Source organism: Cantharellus anzutake (assembly GCF_015039405.1).
Source record: "Cantharellus anzutake strain C23 chromosome Unknown EI90scaffold_3, whole genome shotgun sequence".
Taxonomy (NCBI): domain Eukaryota; kingdom Fungi; phylum Basidiomycota; class Agaricomycetes; order Cantharellales; family Hydnaceae; genus Cantharellus; species Cantharellus anzutake.
Window position 1 is genome coordinate 1397249 of NW_024066953.1, and position 20498 is coordinate 1417746.

The 20498-nt window shown below is 49.7% G+C and overlaps 3 protein-coding genes across 3 annotated transcripts; 1 reads left to right on the forward strand and 2 right to left on the reverse strand.

Moving 5' to 3' along the window:
- Positions 1 to 3917: 3917 nt before the first annotated feature.
- EI90DRAFT_3116082 (uncharacterized protein) lies at positions 3918 to 4398 on the forward strand (the record flags this gene model as incomplete). The annotated part of the gene is made up of 2 exons (XM_039062852.1): positions 3918 to 4006; positions 4074 to 4398. The coding sequence occupies 2 exons, from the start codon at positions 3918 to 3920 to the stop codon at positions 4396 to 4398; spliced, it is 414 nt and encodes a 137-aa protein (XP_038922805.1).
- Positions 4399 to 7918: 3520 nt separating this feature from the next.
- EI90DRAFT_3011693 (uncharacterized protein) lies at positions 7919 to 8490 on the reverse strand (the record flags this gene model as incomplete). The annotated part of the gene is made up of 2 exons (XM_039056498.1): positions 7919 to 7960; positions 8137 to 8490. 2 exons carry the CDS (start codon positions 8488 to 8490, stop codon positions 7919 to 7921), a joined length of 396 nt encoding a protein of 131 aa, XP_038922806.1.
- A 3810-nt stretch (positions 8491 to 12300) lies between these two features.
- Positions 12301 to 12825, reverse strand: EI90DRAFT_3116083 (uncharacterized protein; the record flags this gene model as incomplete). The annotated part of the gene is made up of 1 exon (XM_039062853.1): positions 12301 to 12825. One exon carries the CDS (start codon positions 12823 to 12825, stop codon positions 12301 to 12303), a length of 525 nt encoding a protein of 174 aa, XP_038922807.1.
- Between the last annotated feature and the right edge of the window lie 7673 nt (positions 12826 to 20498).

The following is a 20498-nucleotide window of genomic DNA, read 5'->3' on the forward strand; positions in this document are numbered from 1 at the left end:
TGATACTAAACTGGCGATGTCCACCGCTGCTCACCCCCAAACAGACGGTCAGATGGAAGTCATGAATCAACAACTGGAAGTCATGCTAAGAGCCTTCATCAATAAGGACCGAGACGACTGGCACGAATATTTGGACGTCCTCATGTTGGCATATAACAACAGCCCTCACACGGCCACAGGCGAGACCCCGGCCTCACTACTACTCATGGGATTCCGACCCTGTCTTCCCAGTTCATTCCTCGTCCCGGAGGAAGGTCTCAATGTCAGGGCAGAGGAGAGGGTGAAAGGCCTAAATCTTCGACGAAAATGGGCCCGTGAAGCCATCTTCAATGCCCAACAATCACAGATTAAAGCTTATAATTCTAAACACAAGGAAGTTATATACAGCGCAGGCGACCTAGTTCTCATCGACCCCCACAAGTTAAACCTCCTGGAAGCAAAAGGGGAAGGGCGCAAACTGATGCAGAGACACATAGGACCCTTCGAGGTAACAGAGGTGATTAATGACAATGTGTATCGGCTAAGGCTCCCTGACTCCTACCCGATGCACAATGTGGTCAATGTGGCTCACTTAAGGCCATACCGGCCCACAGGAGACGACTCGCGACCCCACCTATCCAACCCTAGAGATGACATTAGAGCCTCGGAAGAGTTCGAGGTGGACGATGTGGTGGGGCACAGGAGACGAAAGGGGAAAACGTTATTCAGAGTTCAGTGGAAAGGGTATGGAGCCCAGGAAGATACATGGGTGACGGAAAGAGACCTCAGAAATGCACCTGAAATACTGGCGAAATATAAATCGAGGACTGGCTTGAGCAGACGCTATTAAGCGCCTACTGCCCAATCGAGCAAAGTTGGGACTTCCCGAGTCGGAGCCAGATCACGGCATCAACCAATCATCGCTCACTCCTGATCACTATCGATCTCTCCCACTTCTCAACCTTGTCCCATGTCGCTAGCCTTAGCCAGCATCAGCCAAAGGCCTGCCCCCAGCAACTCTGTTGTGATCACCAACGCTCATAGAGTGGATCATGCCGGACTAGAAGCCATTGAGATCGACATGGAGCCTTTCAAAATCGCTTCATCACATAGTATGTGGTTGAATGGTCAGTTTGGGGTGTCAGATCCTGTATTCTCCTATGTACCCGTTAGAAGCCTGGGCTCTGGTCCTCATCTGCTCGATCGACTATGGATACTGGTTCCAGAAGACCATCATCTCAACGAGGTGGAAGTGTTGAAAGAAAACCATAACCAAAATGTACCGCCCAGAGCCCTTACCCCGCTGCTAGAGCGTTGGCAGGCAGCTGTCAGGGACTGCGTGTCAGTTCACAACGATGAGGGTGTTCCCGAGAATCCTAGTCGTTGTTAATGCTGAGGCGCCACCCTCAGCAGAGATAGGGGTTATATACATGGGTACCGCTACCCACTAGAGTGTGGTTACAATGAGATAAGAGCTAACCGATAGAATGACGACATGAAAGAGATAAGTATTCATTCGGGTAATCGTAAGCGAGGTGTGGGAAAGGGGTGACATGTGGACGGAAGATAGAAGCGGGAGCTAAGCGAGAGCTAAGCGAGATTACCTGCGTTCTTCAGATCACTCCGGATCGTCTTACGGCAACTCCCTTCCGGCATAGGGAGTCAGGGTAGCCGGTAAGGCCGTGCCCTGACAGCAGCCAAGACGGCCACACTCGCAGCTGAGGCCCACTCGTCCCTACGACTACCAGCAGAATTGCATGACGTCATCTACAGAGTGGAATCGGAAGCTGGAGGAGACCACGAACAAGATCGAAACGCTTTTGCCTTCCAATTTGCTCCATTGCAGCATCCGATTATCATAGTACTACATCTTACGCATCATCTCTCTTCTTGTGGCTTTCGTTAACTTCGTCTGGGCACGAGACCGCCTGTCGCTGGATTCCATCAATCTGGATCGGGAAGTAGACTGGTTCGAACCTCCAAAAGGAATAATTGTTGAGGATGGCTCAGTCGATGACCAAACCACGTTGGAACTGCTCAAGCTGATGCCATATGTGGCATGTGGGTTGGCCTGTCACCGGAAAAAGGACAACCACCTGGAAAATTTTGACTCACCAGACTGCACCGCCAGGGCACGGACCCTCTTAGCTCAGCACCTTGGAGACTCAAGGTTACAATGGTTCTTCGACTGGCCAGTGTGGGAAGGCCCCCAGACCCGTTACCAGGGATGTGTCAAAAACCCGGATCATAGGGGAAAATGCGTGAGTCCGAATGCAGGCAGGGCTCAACTAGAGGGGATCTGGGAGCTCCGGTAGTGAACCGAAGCTTCTCCAGGAAGCCCAGTTCTGCTGGATGGTACAAGAGGCTCTAAGAAGGACGCGGCCTCAGCGACTCGGAGGGAGCACTGTGCCTCCATTATGTCTCAGTTAGTCCTTGTATTTCTTGTGTCTGAGGTATCTTGTAGAAAGGGGTTGGGATTCATTCAGAGGGACATGGGGTAACATTTTAGTCGAGATTAGAACTGGGGAAAACTACAGGTTCTAATCTACAGGGAGGAATGGAAAGGACTTTAGTCAAAGTCCGAATGATAATAGAAAACACCGAAAGGTGCCAAATGATACCGAGAGGTCCCGAACGATATCCTTAACGGGGAACTGAGGTGTCGGGTCAAGGAGGGCAGAGTAAGAGGCCAGAAGATGAATGGGAACGACAAATGGGTAAGAGGGGGTTAGCCGACTGAATGGTAAGAAGAAGATAGTTGTGCTATAAATGGAAGGTAACTAATAAGTGATGATGTGAGTGGGGTCACCAAAGGATGCGGATAGCTCCGAAAGCGGAGTTATGTATCCGAAGGATGTTGGGTGACTCCAATAAATGAAATGGGTGGGGAAATGGTTTAGGGGTATGTCATGGGATGTTGGAGATCCGTCGGGAGATCGGAGCAAATCCGGAGTCTCCGAATGTTCCGACTCGGGGCCGAGCTTCCGGGATGGGAGTGGCCAAGGTTCGGTGTGCCACAAACAGGCCGGAGCTGAGACAGTTAGGAAGGAAGGTGACTTGGGGAGTGGGGAGTTATGGTGTAGGGGATGGTGAAATTGTTAGGAAGGTGTGGTGTGGTGGGAGAGCGCGGGGTCAGGATTCCGGGATATGACAGGATGGAGGATCGAGACTCTTATTTGTGAAAGCTGACATGGCCTGGACCACCCACATCCAGTCAAGATCTTTCCACTCTCAAGTTGGTTGAAAGGAGGCGATACCATAGAGCTTTCTATTACGTGGACACAGGACGATTCATGACTCATAACGAGGCTACAGATGTGGTGTTGGAAGACAATGCGGAACGCCATCTACTACAACCTAACCAACTGATGGTCATCGACAATGATGTCAAACCACAGAACGAAGACCTTACCGTCCATGACCTTGCTGTCCCGGATTCCTTTCCTCCTTCCCCTGAATGGCCTGGAACTGGCGATTCGTTGTTCTCACTGAATTTTGGGACACCGTCTTCCTTGCCGGTTCCCCTTTCCTCAACCGCATTGTCCGCCTCATCCTCCCTCTCAAACACCTCGAGCCTGGCTCGCTGGCAGAGACTCCCAAGAGAGGAGAGGAGGTCGAATCCTTACCCCGGGTCCAGAAGGGCGCACATAGCAAACCGTCCCGATCAACCATGCTGGCGTATGCAAGACGAGCCATATAACTCTGGGGCCGACTCGTACCATCCGGAGGACCACAGCCATGAAAGATCTTGGCATTGGGAAGCCTCCTGAGACTCGCTAGTTCAGAGGGAACCTCAAACAAATTCTCGATCCCTGAGTGCAAGGGGTCCCTCATCAAGCTTAGTGCCGTATCAATCCCCTTCGACATCCTCAGCTCCGCGCGCTGCCCCTGTCGCCCTGCCAGTGAATCCCACCTGGGTAGTGGACAGCAGCTCAAACATGGCCGTACCTGCATTCGTGGTCAATCTGGCCACACCTCCTCCCCAGGCCCTGTATCCGGCGCCACCTTCTTACCATCACGTGTCAGAGTACAGCCCGGTTAAGTCCAGACTGCTTACACACAACTGATGACACACCTGCCCCATACCCGCACAGCCTGATCATCATCCCTGGACTGGCACAGACATTTGTTATATTTCCTTCTGTAGAGCGGCCCCGCTTTGCCGGGTATACTGACTTTATCATTCCCTGGGTAGTGAGTGAGGAAGATAACTTTCTTCTCTCACTTCCCCTCGCTGCTCAGCTGGAATCCCTATCGCAATCCACTTTGCCGGGTTCCCCCATTGAGACTGATCCTGTCCCCCTTGGCCTCAGCTCCAGCGAAGGCTCGGGATCCCTTGACTTAGAGTCCGAGCAGCTCGGTACCCTGACATCACGGAAATGTGCCACCTTCCTACGCGTCCTCATCGCATCCATGTGATGATCCCTATGATTACCCTTCCATTCGGTGCCATTCACGATCTAGGAGCTGTTCCCCTCATCAAGATGATCGTTGATGGCATGGCCCTCATCTGCCCCAACACAGTCGGTAGAGACTGGGGGGTGATGTTATAGGAATGGAGTCTCTTGCGACCGTGTCGACTGAACGTCAACCACAGTGGGTCCTCCTTCTCCACATCCTCCCATCTCTTTCTTACATTCTCCCCACTTTCCCCCCTTTTTTTATACACTCACTCCATGCTAAGCTTTCCCTTATTGGGTTTTGGTGCTGGCTGGATTATTTATTCTATTTTGCGAGACTTCTTGCGATCATTCTTATTCAATAGTTAGTGTCACGTTCATGTACGGCTACAGCCGAAAAAGACGGAACAAAACGAATAACACACCCTCACCTTCTGTGCAACAACTGTAAACCTCCTTGTGCCAACACTGTAACGTCTGTGTAAGATTGTATATGTCTCAGTCACCATCTATATGGGTCATCCCTACCGAGGTTGACGACTCTAGCCATGGATCATCAAGTTTGTGTGCGACTCAACTCAGGTATGCACAAACACCTTCTGTTACGACTCACATCACTCACCCAGGTACCGGGCTCTCGTCTGTCTCACCTCACGGTGAGAATCTGGTTAACTCTATGGACGGATTAGTATTCGATACAAGCCCATCCCCCTTGTCGCTGGTACACTCTTGCAAGCGCCAAGTAGCTGCCGATCCCACCACATGTCATTTGACCTATGATCGACTAACCCCTCCATCACCAGTACGCTCATACAAGCGCCAAGTACCCATTGACACGAACACAGACCGTTCGCCAAAGGAACGGTCTCATACCCCGTTGCCGGTACGCTGTTGTGGGGACAACTCCATGTACCGCAAAAAGTCAGATTCTGCGGAATTTGGCCACCAACATACACCACATACCCTCTGACGCTCCCGATGCTCATTCTATCACTATCCAACACTCATAAACTCATTCCTTATTTTTCCTTATTTTCCCCATCATTCCCGACAGCCCCAAGGAAAATTCCCATGCCCAACCATGCCGCTAATTTCACCCCCTCTCCAGATCTCCATAACCACACATACAACCCAGCCATCTTTCTACCCGTTGGTGATGCTATACCTTCCTCCTTTACCCCCAGAGCACTTCCCAGAATGGCAATCCCATACCCGGATGGTTCAGCACAGAGTATAGTCTCACGAGGTCTTGACAGCACCTGTCAATGGCCACATCTCAAGAAGTACTGCACCAATTGGAATGAATAGGGGCTCGTTGGAAAGCTGGAGACGAGGATGTTGCTGACGGGAGGATAGGCGGGCGCTGTGGCGAAGTGTTGCGGAGTTAACCTTCACAATTTCCATTTCGGACCCGTTATCACATATTCCCCATTCATTCATTTTTCTTTTATTGTTTCTTTGTTCCAATTGGATATTCATCATTTACGGTTGCCTAACGGCCCGTTTACATTCCCCCATGCCATTAATTCCATTTCAAACATATATAAACTAGATAACAGCTTGTACATAACAAGTATTGAATAGACCCGTGAAGGGACAAGCAGAAGTTGCATCCAAGTGGCAAAGACACCATCCACGACCCTAACGCCCCCTTGAGATTGTTGCTCACGTCTAAGACCCCTCTCATCATAATACTCAGCCTTGACGTCCAAGAGAGACGTAGGTGAGTGTTTGTTTGAGGTTTTTGCAGACTCGGTAGCGCCCCAGGACCAAAACCCAGCTCCACGAACCACACCCACGCACACTACCACCCTCCCCCTTCTCTCTGTCTCGAGTCTAGGCGATAGACCCATTACAACGCCCATCTGGGCGCCAAGTATCTGTCAACCCAGCCTCAAGTAGCTCCCTCAAGGAGCTGGAATCTCATTCGTTGCCGGTACACCCATCTGGGTGCCAAGTACCCGTCAACCAAATCTCAGGAAGCTCCCTCAAGGAGCTGTTATATCACTCGCTACCGGTACACTCCCTTGAGCACCAAGTACCCGCTAGCCCTTTGTCCTCAACTGGTCCAGTTCTGGATATCCCCTTTGCCTGTGATCCTATACACCTGTGCACAGTATGCTCACATAACAAGCGCCAAGTATCCGTCATAGCAGACTCCCATTCACCACGAGGTCCCAGCTTTCTGTCAAAAGCTCTAAGGCTATCGGACAATACTCATTACACAACTAGGCCACCCTACATACATGAGGTCAACGATTCCAAGTCGTCTATAAGGACGGAAAGAAATGGATTACCCATAACCCATTTCTTTAACACCGTCAACCCAACCTCAGGAAGCTCCCTCAAGGAGCTGTTATATCACTCGCTACCGGTATGCTCCCTTGAGTGCCAAGTACCCATTAGCCTCTTGCCCTCGACTGGTCCAGCTTGGGATATCCCCTTTACTTGCGATCCTATACATCTGCACACGGTATGCTCATGTAACGAGTGCCAAGTATCCATCGCAGCAGCACCACGAGGTCCCAGCTTTCTGTCAAAAGCTCTAAGGCTATCGGATGATACTCATTACACGACTAGGCCACCCTACATACACAAGGTTGACGATCCCAAGTTGTCTATAAGGATGGAAAGAAATGGATTACCCAGAACCCATTTCTTTAACAGTATCGGCCTGCCTAGTGCTATCCCATCGACTAAGGAGGGCCATTGCACCCCTGATGTGTGGCTAGGCACATCCATACAGCTGTCAGGTCCAGCAGTGGAGCTGCGCGATGATTTGGAGGCTGTCAAGCGGTGGGGCATTCTTGTGTATCGAGAAGTACATGGCCGCATTGTGAACCAGGAAGTGGTTGGCCAGGCTGGTACAACTCACTGTCTTAACTTGCTCTGCAAGACACAGGAGGGAGCTCAAAGCCTCAAGCGATACCTCCAAGCAAGATACCCCGATGCTGTTCTCAAAGATATTGAAATGGAGGACTATACACCAAGCGGGTGGATATATCAGTGAGACTCTTTCTCATGGGTTTGACAAGACCACAGTCATGACTCTCCTGGATCATTCACCAGCCCCTCTCATCCCTCAAGGTCCAGACACCATGCCTAGTGAGATAGCCAAACTCTGGGCCCGGATCTACTCACAGGACCTCTTCAAATACAATCGCTTCCAGATTATGACAACAACAACCAACTCAGGATGCATATTGTTCAACGTGATTGAGGTGACGTTCAGATCTGAGGTGCTTGAAAAAATGTGCCTGCATAGGCCTTTCAAGTTGAGTGAAGAGGAATATCTACATCTCCTTTGTTTCTGCCTCATCCTTTTCACCTTCACCACTTCAAGTGTGCATTCTGCCAAAGGATCTACCCTGCAGAAGGTTCTATCTACCCCCATGTTGTTCATTTCATTGCTGATTCTGCAAGGCACCTTTTTGAGGGCATCGAACTTTGAACAACAGAGATGTTGAAGAGGTCAGGAAACCTGCCTCAAGATGAGTTTGTGTCTATTCACTGGCAGCCCAAAACTGGCCTCTTTGCACTTAAAGTGGCAGAGAGCCCTCCTGCTCCCCAAAACTGGCTGACTGTGGAAGAATTACATTCCCATTTTCAGTTGTAGATGCAGTGGCCATCTGTGGCTGTTTCCTATGTATGCTAGAACCTGCAAGCTGCCCTACTCCCATTACCTGTTGCTCAGCCCATGGGTTGGGTCTTATAACAGCATCTTTATTGTAAATAGCTTCGAAATACAATCCCTTACTCTGGCAATGTAGGCCCACATATTGATAATGTCTTCCTCCTCGCCAGCCTCGATCTCATCAAGCAACTGTAACACCTGCATTGAAATGCCCCTGCCATCGGCACCCCTTTCGCAAAGCTCCTGTCCAGCAGTGTGGACCATTCTCCAGTGTTGCCCAATGTTCAAGACATTGGGAGGTGGCTCCCACCTCTCAACATACTGGGCAACAATGTCAATCCTTACAAGGAGTTCAACATCTTCTGCCGCTAGCGCCTGCAAATGAAGGCCTGGAAGGATTCTCCATGCGCTCCGCCACACTGAGTGGCGTGCACACTTGAAGGCATCAAAGGTAGGAACCTCACCACTCATGCTCATTGTTGAAGATGGTGTTGTAGTCCATCTACCTCTTGTCTGATTTCCTTTTCTTTTCTTTTTATGTGTCACATGACTGCAGAGATGAACTCTATCTGTTTCTACTCTTGTATAAACATTACAGTTCATCTCAGTTCATCTCAGAGGTGCCATAACCTGAGTTACAACAGATGGTGCCTCCAATGGTTCACAAGCCGCTGTCCCTCCATTCACAGCAAGGTGTGTGCCTCCGTTATTTATGATCCTTGACACCTCTCAAACCTCAACAGGAGTACTAGCCACTATCCCTTCGTTCACAGTGAGGTGTGCACTTCCAGTATTTATGATCTTTGGTGCCTCTCAAACTTTGACAGGAGTACTGTGCGGCATTGGATGGATTAACCTAATAGGTGGGATGACCATTGGCATAGGCAGCTCCATATTCATTTTACTGGCCTGTGCTGTGAAGATGTTGTTTTCCGGTTCGTCAGGGAGTTGCAGCCCACATTCCTGCCAGGGGGCTTGATGTGCGGCCTGCGGAGATCCAGCTAGGTCTATCACCTCCATTTTTACTGGCAATGAAGACATGCTCAGTTCAGGCAAGTGTTTGGGTGGTGTTTCAGGCACTGTTTCCTCATCCTGTGGACCCATCGCCTTGCTCTCAAGTAGGGCAGTCTTCCTTCCCTGTTTCTTGGCCCTAGGTGTTTGTCACGACCGACAAATCCCGGGGCTCCGTCAGCGGCGAACCAATGCCGATAGGCGAATCCGCCGACCCGAAACCCATCCTAACCAGCCCCCAACCCCATGTCTGGCCCCCTGCCTTACTGCATGAGACTTGGCCAAGAATCAGAACCTAGACCCTGCCGGTATTCCGACCTTACCTCCAGTTCCTGAGCCCTTGGCGCTCCCGGCATTCAGTCACGCCTGCCTTGTCTCCATCTGAACCACACTCATCGCTTCCCGCTATGTGGTCACAGCCATGCCCCGCTTCCGTCCACTCCGCACCCTCTGCCCACTCCGCACCCTCTGCCCATCTCTGCACCTTCTGGCCACTTCTGGTTGCCCTTGACACCTCTGGTCAGGTCAACACTCCCACTCCCCTCTGTACCTCTGTTGGCCTTCATGCTGTCCTTGTGTGACAGTGCTGGCAGATCAACTTCTGTTCGCGGACTTGTGTCGGCACCACACCGACCCCGCTTATTTGCGGACTTGTATCGGCGCCGCGCGCTGACCTCCGCTTTTCCTCTGGCCATTTGTCACTTGGCAGCTTATCATTCATTCCTTGCCGAGTGCCATTTATTGTTTGCTTCCCTGCCAATATCGGCATTTGATCCCCTCTTTATTGGCACTAGGTTATTGATCTCATTCAGTTATTCATCAATAACCCTTGCCACTTATTGTTTAGTGATCTGTTCCTCCTTTCCAGTTCCCGGGCTCTTGTCCTTATTTAGTTTGACAATCCCCGCTTATCTCCGCGCCGGACCACGCCGGACTGACCGGCCTTTCTATATTCCCTCTTGCCTATTTATATACCTTGTAAATACTTTTGGGGACCTCAGTCTGAAATCAACTAGAGTACCCCCCCTGTCTGGTCTGAGTCTCTCCTTCTGCAAAGGGGGCTTCCCCCCTCTGAGTCCGTGCTCGCGGAGTCCGCGCTCCTCCTACAGGTCCGCTCCGCCCGCAAGTCTTGTTTGAAGTCCGCTGTGAGTGTCAATCCGTAAATACGGGATCTCCCCCAAACGTCAAGCTCAGGGCACAGCGCTCCACCTGAGTCGCTGAGGCCGCGATCCCACTCTGCTAACCTTGAACAGCGCTTCCGGACGCGCCGCATATTTCCGCCCGCATATCCGCGTGCGTGCTCCAACAGACCTCTGCCACAATCTCTGACCCCGACTCAGACAGAACCCAATCCATCGTCTATCTGTCTTCTGACAGTCTGCCAGACTCCAACAATATTCCCAGTCTCTGACAGCATCCCAGATCTCTGACAGTATTCCGAGTCCGACAAGAATCCCGACTCTGACAGTGTTGCACAAGGACGTTTGGTTGAGGTGTGCATACGTACGGCTCTAGACCCCTTTTGATTCGCTTAGGAGATGGGGTGGGTATTGTGCTGTCTCCAATCGAGCCTCGTTCCAGAGACACAGTGGTAGGGTCTGGGGTGCTTCCCTTACATTTGTGGGATGATGCCAGGATGATGGTCATTTTCTCAACTGCTCTCCTTACTTCATTTTGAGGTAAATTTACTGACATTGCCATTCCCATCCAGTGCACAGTGTAACACCTCACGCTTCAGGTACTCATCTGGTAAGCCCATACCCATCAGTCATGCCTTTTGAGTTTCATTGACATTCACTGTACCATCTGTCATGTGTTCCACCCTTAAGGTCTGCACCGGATCCTCATGATCAAACTGTAACATGCACTGTGCAGTTTCACGTGGGGTCCAATCACATGGAAGCCCTCTGTTTAGGCATTGAACACTGCAATGCCAACTGGCAAAACAGAGACAGTGTTCAAGCAAGAACAGAAGTATGTTGACACCTCTCCAGTTGTGCCCAAGGTCCATTATGCCTGTTGCCTCCTCTACAAGTAGACATCACCAATGAGCAAAGCGGATAGTGCTGCAAAAGTAGGACATATGAATCATGGCTTTGAGCTTCCCAGCACAATCAGTGTGGTGAACGGTATGCACCCCATATGCCCAGTCTATAGTGCTCAGGCCTTCCCTCATCTTCAATAAAGGTGTGTGATAATCCACATCCTCTGCATCACACTCAACCTCTGATTTGCAGTAGTGTTACCCAAATATCGGTACAGATCATCACTGAAATGGATGCTTTGCTTTGCATGCGTCACAATGGACTTCATGAGGTCAGAGGCCCCAAACACCTTGCTGGTAGACGTTTTGGAGTTGTTGAATGCTCCAAAATGATGAAGGAAGTCTCTGCAGCAATTTCAGCCTGCACAGACTGCGAGGAGAAGTCACTCATACCTCTGTTTGATGGTGTCAGGTTGATGTGGGCTGAGGGGGATACAAGTAAGCCAACAGTACCCTTCTAAACATAAACCCATGCCTGAATGCCTTTATTCCATTGTAAAAGTTTCTCATCGCCAATGCGGCATCCTCTGTGAGGGGTAGGCCCATAGCTTTGACCATTTCCACAATCATTGGAGAGCTAGTAAAAGTGATAGTTGAGTCTCGAGGGGAAAGTGTGTCATCTGCTATGAATCCCCCTTACAGCCACACCAATGGGGTGAATGGTGCTGAGTGTGACAAGCTACCACAAAGCCTTAGTTGAACCAAATCTAGTAGTCCCTAGAATCCTGTCCACTGTACCTGAGCAGTGTACTTTCCAGTTACCTTCTGTGTCAGGACACAGCGAGGAGGGAGCATGCCTGGACCTTTCCCCGGAAGGGAGGCCAGAGGTAGAGGACAGGCAGAAGGACCATGGCCTCAGTGACTTGGAGGGGAGTGCTGTGCCTACATTCGGTTAATGCTTAGAGTCTGGTCCTTAACTTCAGAACAAGGGGCGCAAACTCAGGGGGAATAGTCGTTATTGTCGATTTTGCACTGAGGTGCCATCAACTACAGTACAGGACTTATATACATAATGCAAGACAAATAGGAACAAAGGGAAAACCCAAGATGGACTTACCCACTTGCCAGGTCAGCAAGCTTGTGAGAGAATTGCCTTATCAAGCATTGTGGAGTGGGTAGGTGAAGGGTGGAATTAGCAACAGCTATTGGGAAGTGGGAAAACCTTTGTGGGGTTGGCAGAGGTCCTAGGAGGTCCATAGTAATATTGGGTAGGTAGAAATATTAATAAACATCTAAGATGAGGATAAGAGGTACCAGAGAAGGTACCGGAGATCGGAGGCAGAGGTGGAACAGAGGTCTGGAGGGTATGGCAGGGGTGAGGGAGAGGATGAACAGGAGGTGAACCAGAACGTTGGCGGAGTAGTTATGGATATGACATTCTGCAACAGATAGAGGCCTTTGTTGGGTTTAGCATCCCTTTCATCCTTTGACAAAACAATGTCTCCACAATGTATCAGGGCTTTTTCATAAAATGCATTCGCCTCTGCCATGCAATTGGGGTAGTGCTTCTCAACAGCTTCTTGGTGTGATTTATGCAGCCTTGCAGCCTCTTGACTATCTATTCCAGCTGGGAAACAATTAGTCCCAAATATGGGCTGTGTTAGAATGGGCGGATTCGGACGACTCTGGAGTGGAGTCGGAGACTTAGCGTGGAAGGACCTCGGCCTCAGCGACTCAGGCAGAGTGCTGTGCCATTGCTGGTTGTCCTGGGGGTCCCTAATTTTGGATCTAGCAGAGGGGAAGTCTCTTGGGGGCATTTCAGGTCGATTTCGGACTGAGATTACAAGTTACTAAGTACATTGTATATAAGGAGGGGTCCGGAATCAAAAGGAGCAAGGTGTCAGAGACCAGATCGAGATGAAGGAATGTCTCCGTGGCGGAGGGCTTCGGCCTCAGTGACTTATGCCAGGAGCGCTGTGCCAAGTAACATGTCCATGCCCTAACCTACTAACTGGCAACCAGAACTAAAAGGGGTCAACTCTAGTCAATTTTATTACTGAGGTGTAACCTATGTACAAGTTGAGTATATATAGTTACAACGAGGGTGGGCCCATAAATGGCAGGGCCGAGCAGAGCGGAGCTAACGGAGTTAAACATTAGCTGATTGAATATTACCGACAAGTCAGGTTACGGGGTTAGTGGAATGGTAGGCAATAACCCAGAAACGGAAAGGAGGGATAGGCCCAAAGGTGGGCTTGCAGGGCAAACGAGTGTATTGCCCAGCAGAGGTGGGAGTGCACTAGTGGATGTCGGAGCTGTCCGGAAGCCTTCGGGGCTCCGTACTCAGGGAGGCGTAGGTAATAAATTGAAAAGAGGGGGTGGTGACCATCGAGGGATACCGAGGTGATTGCGGAATATGGGAGCTCCAAGGTTAGTGAAGAAGGAGCGGAGGTAGTCCGGAGAGATCAGAGGTAGTGGAAGTTGATGGCCGTGGATGGATATGACACAAGGGTACTCCAAAAGGAGACAAAGGGAGCTGGAAAGAGGAACAACACTGAGGGTCAAGGGTTTGACTCAATGGTGTTTCCCAAAGGAGGAGTGAAGGGCCAAGGCCCAAGGAGGAAGGAAGGAGGATGGGAGTGGGGAATGGCCAGCTGACTGAATAGAAAGGAAGCAGCAGCCCAAATAGGAATGAGGGAGAATAGCAGAATTGAATGGAGCAATGCAATAGTTGCAAGGTCCAAGGTAAGTCCGGAAAGTCCGAACTCAGAAGTTAAACTCCGGAATATTGGCAAACGTAATTAAATGGAATGAGCTAACCAATACAATGGGTATAAGCGGAGGTGGGGTCAAAGTCCGAGGTCGGAGCTAAGACCAGAGGTTCCGGAGACAGAGACATGAACAGGATTCCAGACGGAGGTCCAGAGTCGGGAGCATAGGTGTTGCATGCTCATCTGGAAGGTGTCAAGGATGAGGTCGGACCCGGAATGTTCTGGAGTTGGACCGAAGGTGGTGTCGGAGCTGGAGGTGGGATAACCTCTTGGGAGTCGGCAAGGAGAAGGTGACAGAAGGGAAGTAGGGCTCCAGAGTCAGTTTCAGAGTTCTGGGAGCCCGGAGCGGAGGTCGGGATTGTATGGATATGACAGCCCCCCCAGGCTCTGCCTCCTCACTACACAATGGTGGATAATAATCCACTGTTGCCATATTCACAGGTAATCAAACCCACCCCGCCCCATAACCTCAGTCCCCACAATGAGGGAATGTTGGTGGACAATGGCATTGTGGAAGAGGCCCCAAGGCTGAGATGTTTCCTGGAAGCCCAATGGACGCAAGCCCCCTCTGCTGAGAATGCAGTTGCAGGCCCATCTTGAGGGCCCCAGGCAAGTGGGTCCATGCCTGCCTGAAAGGGCAAAGCCAAGAAGGACTGATGTTACAAGCGGGAATGGACTCCTAGAGGGGAGAGAGCAGGAAGAAGGAAGGGAACGCTCCAGCTTACTCCCTGCTTCACACTTGATTGAACAATGGAAACCCCCCCTCTGCTCTGACCATCTGCACATCACTGTGGCAGCATTGAGTGTCAAATCCTTGTAACAGAGCAAAATAACAAGCACATAGAAGCTGTTACATAAATGGCCTTTGGGAGTTCATGAGCATCCATGGGCACCCATGAGAGTCCATGAATGCCCATGGGATTCCATGAACACCCATGGGAGTCCATGAACATCCACAGAAGCCCATGACCACCCATGGGAGGCTGTAAAAGTCATGTAATTTGTCAGAAAATCCATGGAACTCCATGGAACTCCATGAAAATCCATGAAATTTCATGAAATTTCAACAAATCCCATGGAATCCCATGGAATCCCATGAATTTTCATGAATTTTCATGAATTTTCATGGAGCCCATGGAGCATCTATCACTTTTCACGAGTTACTGGAATCTTTGTATGTTTTGTGGTTTGTCTGGCCATATGGTCAAGGACTGCCCAAAATCATCTTCTTGCACTTCTAAGGCATGAATTGCCCAAACTGCACCCTCTATGACTCCTCCAGTGGAGCCAAAAAATTAGTTTGTGCCTCTGTGGACTCAGCACAAACCTGGGGTTGCATTACTCCCTTGCATGCTATCAAAGAGGTTTGCTTAAGTGCTGCCTCAATATCCGAAACATCTTCCCTCATCATTCCCATCTCTTTCATCCCTTTTTCTTCTTCTCTTTTTTCTGGAAATGGTCTACTCTCTCCTCTGTCTCTCCCATCTGTTGTTGATCCAGGAAAACCTTTTCTCCAAATGGTCTACCTCCTTCATCATCTGTTGCTCCAAATCCTTTGTCCTCACTTCCTCTTTCTCCTTTGTCCGTTACTTCTGTCCCTCCTATTAATAAAAACACCCCTGATGAGCAATATCAAGCTCTCATTGATTCAGGATCATCAGATTGTTTCATTGACGAAAAGTTCATGATTAAAAACAACCTGTTGACCTATTTGGTTTCACCTTTGTCTGTTAGAACTGGGCGAGGGCAGACGATTCTGGAGGGGAACCAGAGACTTAGCAAGGAGGGACCTTGGCCTCAGTGACTCAAGCAGAGCGCTGTGCCATTGCTGTTTGTCCATTTGGTCCTTAATTTCATAGGCGGCGAGCAGGAAGTCTCTAGGGGGCATTTCAGGTCGATTTTAGACTAAAGGACTAAAACAAGTATGTACAGGCGCCAATATATAATGGAGAGGGTGAAAGCACAAGGAAACAAAGGGAGTCCGAATCGGAACGAAGGCGTCTGAATGGGAACAAAGGGATGACAGAAGCGGAGCGGTACCGAAGGTCATAGGGCAGAACCTGTGGTACATCCGAAAGGAGGTAAGGAGGGCGAAGCCCAGAGGGGCAGGAGGGTGAGGTGAAGTGGGGATGATGACTAACTGGCTAGAATGGGAAGAAGCAGCAGTCCAAATAAGGATGAGGGGAAAACGCGAAAGATACATTACAAGCGGCGAAAGTGCCGAAGGTGATCCATGGAGCTCGGGGGTTACGGAGCTTACAGAGGTTATGGAGGCGGGGTTGAAAGTCTGAGGAATATTGGCAATGGTGTTTACGTAGTATGAGGTCACCAATGCAATGGACTAAAGCTGAGGTGGAGTCAAAGTCCGAGGTAGGAACTATGATGGAGTCTCGGAGCAAAGGTACGAGCAGTGTCTGAGTACGAGGTACGGGACAGCGGCAGAAGGTTGTAACTTGGTGGAAGGTCGGCGGAAGAGGGCCAGAGGGAAGAGAGAGGAGAGAGGAAAGGGGAGAGGAGTGGAGGAGAGGAAAGGTGTCAGGTCCGAAGGTGAGTATTGGAGCGAGGTGTTGTGAGGAGGAAGAGGAGGAGTGGGAGGAGGAGTAGGAGGAGGGTGGTGAGAGGAGTGGTGTTCAGTCCGAGGTGAGTATCGGAGCAGATGGAGATAGGGCAGGAGAAGGACGGAGGAGTGGAGGTGGCATGAGGGGTGAGAGGAGGTGTGGTGTCAGGTGTGGTGTCAGGACCGAAGGTGAATATCAGAATGGACAGTGGTAGGGTAGGACTCCAGAGGTGGTGAAGATGGAGGTCCGGGAGTCAGGTCGGGATCGGGTATGTACAGATATGACATTGTCTCTCCGCTTGTTTGATGGGACCACAAATTCCATCATCACTAAAGCAGTGGACATTAAACTCCATTTTGCTTCCGGTAACATCACCCAGACGAATTTCTACATCACCTCGTTGGATGGTACTTGTTCCATGGTTCTAGGACACAATGGCTCACCCACCACAATCTGTTGGTTGAGTGGGTACAGAGCAGTATCTCGTTCCGAACCTCTGAACATACCAGTCCTGCCTCTGCACCCACCCCTTCGTTGCATCCGGAGCCTATTCCACCTGTTGACTCCACTACCCTGGTTACACTGATTGCATCTGACCACCAGGCTCCCTCCATCGAGTTTGTTAGCCGCTCTGCATTCATGAAGTTGTGCAAACTCAAAGGTTCTACCTTTCAGCCATTCCAGAGCAGTACCATGAATTTGTGGATGTGTTCAGCAAGAGCAAAGCCTCTATACTAGTGCTACATCATGAATACGACTCAAAGATCGACCTTGAGGAAGGCACATCACCACCCTAGGAATCCTTTACTCCCTCTCTCCCCTGGAACTTGAAGCTCTTCATGTGTTCTTGGAGGAACACTTAGCTTCCGGTTTCATCTGCCCCACTACATCCTCCCATGCAGCACCAGTTCTCTTTGTCCGCAAGAAGGATGGTTTGCTCTGCCTTTGTGTTGACTTCCGAGGACTGAACAAGATCATGAAGAAGGATCGTTATCCACTTCCCTGCATATCAGACCTCCTTGATGCTCCTAGCCATGCCAAAGTCTACACTAAACTCGACCTCCACCATGCATACCACTTGGTCTGTATTGCTGTGGGCGATGAGTGGAAGACTTCTTTTTGCACCCACTATGGATCCTATGAATGGCTAGTCATGCCGTTCGCTCTGACTAATGCTCCTGTGGCCTTCCAACGATTCATCAACATGATCTTTGCTGACCTCTTGGACATTTCCATGGTTGTGTATCTGGATGATATCCTCACTTATTCCAAGGATGTTGCTTCTCACCAGGAGCATGTCTGTGAGGTTCTCCAGAGACTCCATGCTAACGGCCTCTATGCTGTAATGGGTCTATCACTCTAGACTCATGACTCAGGTCTGGGGGGGGGGGTAGGTATCTCTCTATCTCTCAGGTAGATGTGGGGTATATTGGTCCAGTCGAGTCTGGTGCTGATACTATACAGCAGGTCACGGAAGAGTCCGATAGACAAAATAGGAAAGAATATCACATGACAATAAGAAAATGGAAACATCGGCCTCTGGACATCGGAAATGGAATCAGAAAAATTAGGAAAAATGAGAAATGTGTGTAAAGAGTGTGAGGGGATATAGGCTACATGTGATGGATGTGAGGTGCTTGCTGAGGGTGGTAGAATCGCGGGATTTGGCTTGTTTAGGGTACACCGGCAAATCCCTGTGACAACGCCAATCCAAAGAAATGCAAATTCCACACCGATACTATGGAGTATCTCAGCTACTGCTTATCTCCAGCTGGACTCACCATGTCTGTGGAGGGTTAAGACTGGCCTGAGCCCCGTAAGGTTAAGGATGTCCAGTCCTTCCTTGGCTTCACAAACTTCTATCAGTGTTTCATCCACAAGTATTCTGACATTGTAGTACCCTTGACGCAGCTCACACATATGGATACTCATGGCTCTTCTCTGACAAATGTCGCTCCACTTTCCATCTCCTTAAAGACACTTTCACCTCTGCCCCATCCTTACTCATTGGGTGCCTGTCATATCCCGGAATCCCGACCCCGTGCTCTCCCACCACACCACACCTTCCTAACAACTTCACCATCCCCTACACCATGGCTCCCCACTCCCCAAGTCACCTTCCTTCCTAACTGTCTCAGCTCCGGCCTAGTTGCGGCACACTGAACCTTGGCCACTCCCATCCCGGAAGCTCAGCCCCGAGTCAGAACATTTGGAGACTCCGGATTTGCTCCGATCTCCCGACAGATCTCCGACATCCCGTGACACACCCCCAAACCATTCCCCCACCCATTTCATTTATTGGAGTCACCCAACATCCCTTGGATACGTAACTCCACCTTCAGAGCTATCCGCATCCTTCAGTGACCCCACTCACATCATCACTTACTAGTCACCTTCCATTTATAGCACAACTATCTTCTTCTTTCCATTCAGTCGGCTAACCCCCTCTTACCCATTTCTCATTCCCATTCATCCTCCGGCCTCTTACTCCGCCCTCCTTGACCTGACACCCCAGTTCCCCATTAAGGATATCGTTCGGGACCTTTCGGTACCTCTCGGTATCTTTCGGCACCTTTCGGTGTTTCCTATTATCATTCAGACTTTGACTAAAGTCCTTTCCTTTCCTCCATATAAATACCTGTAGATTAGAACCTGTAGTTTCCCCTAGTTCTAATCTCGACTAAAATGTTACCCCAAGTCCCTCTGAGTGAATCCCGACCCCTTTCTACAAGATACCTCAGACACAAGAAATACAAGGACTAACTGAGACATAACGGAGGCACAGTGCTCCCTCCGAGTCGCTGAGGCCGCATCCTTCTTAGAGCCTCTTGTACCATCCAGCAGAACTGGGCTTCCTGGAGAAGCTTTGGTTCACTACCAGAGCTCTTGGATCCCCTCTAGTTGAGCCCCACCTGCATTCGGACTCATGCATTTTCCCCTATGTTCAGGGTTTTTGACAGTGCCTGATGCTCCACTCATCACAGATGCTTCCGATTATGCAGTATCAGGGATCCTCTCCATCCATTGTTCTGATGGTGAGATATGCCCTGTCGCTTTTCACTTGCGTATGTTGTCCCCACTGGAGTTAAATTATGACACCCACAATAAGGAGCTCCTCGCAATACATGAGGTGTTTAAAGGCTGGCATTGTAGGCAGGCACAGCCAGTACCATGCAAATGAGCCAATTATCGCAATTCTACCACACACGTCAAGCACCCCACTTCCGGAACACATCTACCACTGTTCCAGATACCCCTTCCACGTTTCCCATATTTCTCCGATTTTTTCAAGCCATTCCTGACCACGGACAACCATCAGTTTCCAAATTGGGTAACTGTCACCTGCATATTCCGCCGTTTCCTTTATATCTCCATCAATTCTCCACCGATCCAGACGAATTTGGTATCGTTGGAAAGCCCTTGTCAACTCGAGTAGAACAATGTTACTAGTGACGCATTTGGTTCAGCGGTTGTTCCGATCGCCATGTTTCTTTATTTCCTTAACAACATCAATATTACTTTGATATTACTTTTTTCTTGTGGATCTGTTGCCATCCTAAACCCGTCAGATCATTCGGATTTCCATGCATACTTTTTTCATATTTATAACTGCCTCTTCCCTGTATTTACAAAAAGGACTCCCCAACAGAGAGAGGTGCTCCCCAACAAACATGAAGTTTTAGCAAGATGTTTACCAGCACCCAGAGCAGCGAATACGAAGCCAAAGAGGCTCAAGATATAGTGCAGGGGCAGAGTTCCCCATCAGTTTGATTTTTAGTGAGATTTACGAGTTTTTTCCTTTTTATCACATTGCACCTGGACCATTTCTCCTGCCCCCTCCTCATCATCCGAACCTCCCCTGAGCACTCCCAACTTTGAGGCCCCTCTCTTTCTCGTTAGGGTGGTAGATCCCCTTGCCCTCTTACAGCATCATTACTTAGAAGGATCTGGAGATCCAATCGACGTTGTCACCAATCACAATGTAAGGTCAGTTGAGGTTCTGACCTTGGTGTTGACTCTTGCTATCCTCAAGCTGTCAGAAGGCAGTGTAGAGCTTTATTTCGACAGGGGAGGAGAAGAGTGAAAACCTGTTTCACCCTTCCCCGCAATTTATATACATTGTTTACATCGAGAAATAAAGAGTAATAAATAAAGAATATA